Source organism: Coregonus clupeaformis, chromosome 33 (assembly GCF_020615455.1).
Source record: "Coregonus clupeaformis isolate EN_2021a chromosome 33, ASM2061545v1, whole genome shotgun sequence".
NCBI classification, from domain to species: Eukaryota; Metazoa; Chordata; class Actinopteri; order Salmoniformes; family Salmonidae; genus Coregonus; species Coregonus clupeaformis.
The window spans coordinates 21,648,064-21,655,041 of record NC_059224.1 but is presented as its reverse complement, the minus strand read 5'-3'; the positions used below and the strand labels follow the sequence as shown (position 1 = coordinate 21,655,041).

Genomic DNA, 6,978 nt, shown 5'->3' with positions numbered 1-6,978 from the left:
CCATTTCCTAATAATTGCTCCCACAGTTGATTTCTTCAAACCAAGCTGCTTACCTATTGCAGATTCAGTCTTCCCAGCCTGGTGCAGGTCTACAATTTTGTTTCTGGTGTCCTTTGACAGCTCTTTGGTCTTGGCCATAGTGGAGTTTGGAGTGTGACTGTTTGAGGTTGTGGACAGGTGTCTTTTATACTGATAACAAGTTCAAACAGGTGCCATTAATACAGGTAACGAGTGGAGGACAGAGGAGCCTCTTAAAGAAGAAGTTACAGGTCTGTGAGAGCCAGAAATCTTGCTTGTTTGTAGGTGACCAAATACTTATTCTCCACCATCATTTGCAAATAAATTCATTAAAAATCCTACAATGTGATTTTCTGGAATTTTTTTTCTCAATTTGTCTGTCATAGTTGACGTGTACCTATGATGAAAATTACAGGCCTCTCTCATCTTTTTAAGTGGGAGAACTTGCACAATTGGTGGCTGACTAAATACTTTTTTCCCCCACTGTATTTCACGTGCTTTGCGATATGTGTAGGCTACTTTGTGGATGATTTATCTTGTATTACATAATTAGTAAGTCATATACCTCCACTACACTACTTTGATACGCAACAGAAGAGATTAAGAAGCGAGTATAGGCAATGCCCACTGAAAAACAAAGTGGGTATAGGGTGTATACCTGCGTATAGCTTCCACTACACCACAGGCCCTTTGTGTTTTACAAAAAGTGCACTCTCCTACATGAGTGCGCTGGTATTATGGTTGCTGTCCTTTCAGAATCACGAGCCTGTCACACACTGAAGGCCTAGGTCCAATAGGTTTCTCCACTGCGCAAACATGTCTTATAATAGATATAAAGACTGTTACAATTTTCCCCTGTCTCCCCTTACTCTAATAGTGAGCCACAACTTTCCAACAATTTCCCCCACTCTTCTCTACCAGGGAGTCAAGGAAATAAAGACAAAAGTTTGAGGATATGTTTCTAAGAAAGTAAAGGACAGTAATGTTAAGAGTAAAGTAGGATTCCCAGGTTTCAATAGGCGATAAGATATTAATGTTTCAAGAAAGGAGTGTATATATTTGGCCTGGCAAAGCGCTTTTATGCATTAGCTAAATGGAAGCAGATAATTATCAGTGTTGTACTTCGCTGGTCTCGGCTGGTCTCAGGAAGAAATTGAGTCCTCACTGTCCGAGATCAAGTCAAGACCGGACACCAAGACAAGACCTTCTCGAGACCGGACTGAGTAGTACAACACTGCCCAGTCTTCTTCCTCAGTCTCATCAGTCTCTGCCTCAGTTGACGCAGGGGAAGCAGCAGCAGAACATCTTCTTGAAGGGGTTGTTCTTGTCATGGCGCTTGGCCTTGCTGATTTTGACCAGTGCCTCCTGGATGGCCACATCTGTGTTCTGGACATTGGACTGGATGGTGTTCATCATGGGGCCCTGCTCCTCCACCAGCAGAGCCACATCCAGGAAAATCTCATGGATGCTCTGGATCCTGCTCTCCAGGTCCAGCAGCTCCCGGTGGCGACTCTCGATCTGGTTGAGCGCTGAGCGCGCCGTCTTGCCCTCTGACAGGATGTTCTCGTTGAAGACGTTCCACTGGCCTGTCTCGATCATCTCCTCCACCTCCTCACCAGTCACCTCCCGCCCCACAATCTCCATCTGCCTCTGAATGTGGGCTTTGCAACTTTCCCTGTGGCTCATCTCTGCCTCATTGTAGTCGAACATGGCATCGCGGAAGCCGTTACTCAGGCAGGCGTACTGGGTCCTGGCGATGCGAGTCAAGGCGGCGTTGGAGCCGTGTGCTGCCTCCAGCACCCGCACTGCGGCGTCCATGTCCTTGAGGCACGTCAGCACACCCTCAGCGCGGGCCTTGATGTCAGCCGCGATGGCGTTGGAGTCTCTCTTAACGTCCGACATCCTAGTGGTGCCCTGGAGCACGAGTGAGTTCTGCTCACGGAGACGTTTGACCTCCAGGCGTATAAGCTGGACCTCACGGTGGACCTCCTGGGACTGGGAGAAGACCTCCTCCAGTTCAGGGGTGTTGTCCCACACCACAGCCTGGTGAGGGAGCTCCTCCTCCAGGTCCACATTGCTGAAGGAGTCCCCGGAGACGGACTCCCTGGACTCGGCATAGTCCATCTGCTCCACATGGCCATTGGACTGGGACAGCTCCTGCATGTGGCTCAGACGGTCCCTCATGGCTGGGTCTGGGGCGAGAGAAGGAGAGGGGGAGGAGGTGATAGAGGTGTAGACATGATCACTCACAAACAAAAACACTCTTGCTGGTGGTCCTGGCTGTTCACCATGACTGGGCGATAGCAGAGCTGTTAGCGATAAGCCTATCAACATCATCACATTTACACTGAGTGTACAAAACATTAAGGACACCTCTTTCCATGACATAGACGTACCAGGTGAATCCAGGTGAAAGCTATGATCCCTTATTGATGTCACTTATTAAATCCACTTCAATCAGTGTAGATGAAGTGGAGGAGACGGGTTAAAGAAGGATTTTAAAGCCTTGAGACAATTGAGACATGGATTGTGTATGTGAGCCATTCAGAGGGTGAATGGGAAAGACAAAATATTTAAGTGCCTTTGAACGGAGTATGGTAGTTGGTGCCAGGCGCACCGGTTTCTGTCAAGAACTGTAGTGATGAATTGAGGCTGTTTTGAGAGCAAAAGGGGGGGTCAACTCAATATTAGGAAAGTGTCCTTCATACATACGCTACAGTGGGGAGAACAAGTATTTGATACACTGCCGATTTAGCAGGTTTTCCTACTTACAAAGCATTTAGAGCTCTGTAATTTTTATCATAGGTACACTTCAACTGTGAGAGACGGAATCTAAAACAAAAATCCAGAAAATCACATTGTATGATTTTTAAGTAATGAATTTGCATTTTATTGCATGACATAAGTATTTGATCACCTACCAACCAGTAAGAATTCCGGCTCTCACAGACCTGTTAGTTTTTCTTTAAGAAGCCCTCCTGTTCTCCACTCATTACCTGTATTAACTGCACCTGTTTGAACTCGTTACCTGTATAAAAGACACCTGTCCACACACTCAATCAAACAGACTCCAACCTCTCCACAATGGCCAAGACCAGAGAGCTGTGTAAGGACATCAGGGATACAATTGTAGACCTGCACAAGGCTGGGATGGGCTACAGGACAATAGGCAAGCAGTTTGGTGAGAAGGCAACAACTGTTGGCACAATTATTAGAAAATGGAAGAAGTTCAAGATGACGGTCAATGGGAGAAGGTCATGTGGTCTGATGAGACAAAAATATAGCTTTTTGGTCTAAACTTCACTCGCCGTGTTTGGAGGAAGAAGAAGGATGAGTACAACCCCAAGAACACCATCCCAACCTTGAAGCATGGAGGTGGAAACATCATTATTTGGGGATGCTTTTCTGCAAAGGGGACAGGACGACTGCACCGTATTGAGGAGAAGATGGATGGGGCCATGTATCGCGAGATCTTGGCCAACAACCTCCTTCCCTCAGTAAGAGCATTGAAGATGGGTCGTGGCTGGGTCTTCCAGCATGACAACGACCCGAAACACACAGCCAGGGCAACTAAGGAGTGGCTCCGTAAGAAGCATCTCAAGGTCCTGGAGTGGCCTAGCCAGTCTCCAGACCTGAACCCAATAGAAAATCTTTGGAGGGAGCTGAAAGTCCATATTGCCCAGCGACAGCCCCGAAACCTGAAGGATCTGGAGAAGGTCTGTATGGAGGAGTGGGCCAAAATCCCTGCTGCAGTGTGTGCAAACCTGGTCAAGACCTACAGGAAACGTATGATCTCTGTAATTGCAAACAAAGGTTTCTGTACCAAATATTAAGTTCAGCTTTTCTGATGTATCAAATACTTATGTCATGCAATAATATGCAAATTAATTACTTAAAAATCATACAATGTGATTTTCTGGATTTTTGTTTTAGATTCCATCTCTCACAGTTGAAGTGTACCTATGATAAAAAATTACAGACCTCTAAATGCTTTGTAAGTAGGAAAACCTGCAAAATCGGCAGTGTATCAAATACTTGTTCTCCCCACTGTATATGGCAGAAAGTATGTGGACACCCCTTCAAATGAGTGGATTCTGTTATTTCAACCACACCCGTTTGCTGACAGGTGTATAAAATCGAGCACACAGCCATGCAATCTTCATAGACAAATTCTGGCAGTAGAATGGCCTTACTGAAGAGCTCAGTGACTTTCAATGTGGCACCATCATAGGATGCCACCTTTCCAACAAGTCAGTTCGTCAAATGTTTGCCCTGCTAGAGCTGCCCCGGTCAGTGCCTGACCTCACTACTGCTCTTGTTGCCTGAATGGAAGCAAGTCCCCCGGCAGCAATGTTCCAACATCTAGTGGAAAGCCTTCCCAGAAGAGTGGAGGCTGTTATAGCAGCGACGGGGAGACCAACTCCATATTAATGCCCATGATTTTGGAATGAGATGTTCGACGAGCAGGTGTCCACATACTTTTGGTCATGTAGTGTATGTGGAGACACTAGGAATGTAACGATTTACCGATACGCATCGGTCTCGGTTCAAATATTTAAGATATGAGTGCATCGGTCCGCGGAAGCCCAAACCGATCCAAATTAAGCATGAATCGGTCAGAAAACCGATTCAAACATTACTAATAGGTGTTTTTTACTCATATTGTTTCATTCCGAAAATACCTAATCTGTTATGACTAAATTGATGCGTCCTCTCCTTCAGTTCAGTAGACTATTACATTTTAGTCATTTAGCAGACGGTCTTATCTAGAGCGACTTACAGTTAGTGAGTGCATACAAAAAAAATGTCTCCATACTTTTATGCATACAACTCGTGCCAACGAGAGGTAGGCCTATCCCTGTTCTAATTGTTGTAGGAGGCTATTCGTACATCTGCATTCAGAAAAAAATGGCTTTCACAATGTAAAATCATAAGCTTTATTAGTTGAGTGACAACCAATGAAATTTGCTGGGTCATTGTCACCAAATGCGTTGTAGAAGGGGTTTTACCCGAGTTGTGTAGCCTACCGGAGTGGACGCAACTCACATCCAACTTCTGATTGGGATTTTCAATCATTCAGATTTTATTTAGAGTGTTCAAGTTCACCATAAGAAATAGTTTTGGTAGTTTTGCTTTAAACGGTGAATGTATTTGGTCATTTTTACATGTACAGGGTCATTTCATAAAGGACAGCAATCATTTTTGCCAGTTGCGCGTGGTCGCATTCATTCATTGGTCGGAGCGGGAGAAGCTGTCCATAAAATGCCAAACGGTCTAAACCATTGGTGTAGCTACATCTGTCAGTCCCTTATGGCTAGGAGAGATTAAATAAATTAATGTTAATATAAAGGCTTATCCTAAACTCCGTTCAATTAAGCAACTTTTTAATTAGAAAATAAACATGCAGAGACAGTGAAGTTGTCACACCTGTTTTAGAAAAGAGTCATTGATACTGAAACCTCCTTTTGGTCTGACATACCCAGCACCATACACACGTCTGAACTAGAGAGAATAGTTGTGGGTGGTGTTTCTCACCAAACAAGGTCTTTACAGAGTTAGTTATTATCCGATTTATGGGCTAATCTAAAATATTGACAAAAGAGGCAGTAGTGTCTCCTCAGGTCTCGAGCATTGAGAGATATTCTTGTCATAAAGATCGATAAAATAAAGATGTTGAATGTTTATTTGCGATTCGAAATCCCAAAAGCTATTCCCTCTTGATTCCAACAAATAAGATTTTAATATATTGTCGGATTCTGTTATTTTTGAGGGTGTTATAGTTTTGTCCTTCATTATTACAGCATTTTCTCCATCACAGCAATGATGGCTTAATGTCATCTAAACAGTTTGATCCTTTTTCACCTGACAAACACAAGCTTTGAAGGGCAGAGCAGCATACCTGTTCTGTTATGATGTAGGCTACCAATATAACACGTTTTCATTCCAACTCAGGCCCCCTGTAGTGCCGCAACATCCTATCCGACTTCAGTGCGACTTCTTCCGGATGATTTGTGTTGACTGACCGCGGCGTAGAACAATGTTCCCACCTAGGCGTAGCATTGCTATCTTTAGCGCTATCCCACCATTTGACGTTCATGGAGCGAGGTGATAAATTGCTACACACCGCGTGAGGCGTGACAAAGGTGTCTCTGGAATGAAGCTGAGTTAGTTTGAATGCTCAGGTGAAAGGAGACAGTGAAGTATATTTACCTGCAGCCATGCCCAATCCAGATCCCTGAATCCCTGGTGGTCCAGCAGGTTTCCAGCTCACTTTAAATAATAAAAGATATCGGAACTGGGAGGAGTGCTTTAGTTTGGGTTAGATTGGCATCAGTGAGGCAGGCTGTGTACGTTTTGGGGACGAGTGAAAGTAGAAGAGATTGTCGGAAACCGCACAGCTGTCCAGAGCTTTGCGTCACAACCGGACGAAAAATATGAGGATCTTTCCACAGCATCCGAAAACAGGTTTTTCAGGCTTTAGCAGGAGTGTTCTGTTCGACCGGTACTGCAGGGGGTCCGCAAAAAAGTAGATCGCTAGCAACAACATAATACATTAATTTTGAATTACATAGGCTACCTACAGTAGAAAAGAGGAGAATGTCTTCTTTATAATGATGTCAACTTTATTTCTCAACACCTAATATTGAGCGAATTACACTCATTGCAGCCAATTACACTGACTGGAGACATAGGCTGCGAAAATGTGTTTGGACTTTGGAATTACCTTTTCTAGATAATAGGCTATATTAGAGTTTATACTTCCTCTTCCAATTATAATGTGGGGAGGTCAAAATAATGAAAAACGATCTACCAAATCTATTCATTTTAAAATGTTGATTATTTCTCCTTGCCATTATCATTCACCTGATGATAAGTCAAGACGTGGAGAAATTTTTTTTTTTGTTGCTAATGTATGATTCGGATCCCTGGGTCACCGGTTTGCCTGGGAGGGGGTCCCTG

The 6,978-nt window shown here is 44.2% G+C and overlaps 1 protein-coding gene across 2 annotated transcripts; it reads right to left on the bottom strand.

The window, feature by feature from the left end:
* Positions 1-521: 521 nt before the first annotated feature.
* On the bottom strand, positions 522-6,425 carry LOC121549256 (syntaxin-11-like). Of its 2 annotated transcripts, none has more exons than XM_041861118.1 (2): positions 6,229-6,425; positions 522-2,210 (listed from the first exon to the last, which is right to left on the bottom strand). In XM_041861118.1, the coding sequence occupies exons 1-2, from the start codon at positions 6,236-6,238 to the stop codon at positions 1,291-1,293; spliced, it is 930 nt and encodes a 309-aa protein (XP_041717052.1). In that variant the 5' UTR covers positions 6,239-6,425; the 3' UTR covers positions 522-1,290. The 2 variants fall into 2 exon arrangements, with proteins under 2 accessions (XP_041717052.1, XP_041717051.1); XM_041861117.2 differs by lacking the exon at positions 6,229-6,425 and adding an exon at positions 5,918-6,082.
* Between the last annotated feature and the right edge of the window lie 553 nt (positions 6,426-6,978).

Coding starts and splice junctions, on each gene's coding strand:
- LOC121549256 (XM_041861117.2), bottom strand. CDS start 5,960: ATGAAAACGTGTTATATTGGTAGCCTACATCATAACAGAACAG. Junction 2,211..5,917: donor CCTACATCATAACAGAACAG/GTATGCTGCTCT, acceptor CTCTCGCCCCAG/ACCCAGCCATGAGGGACCGT.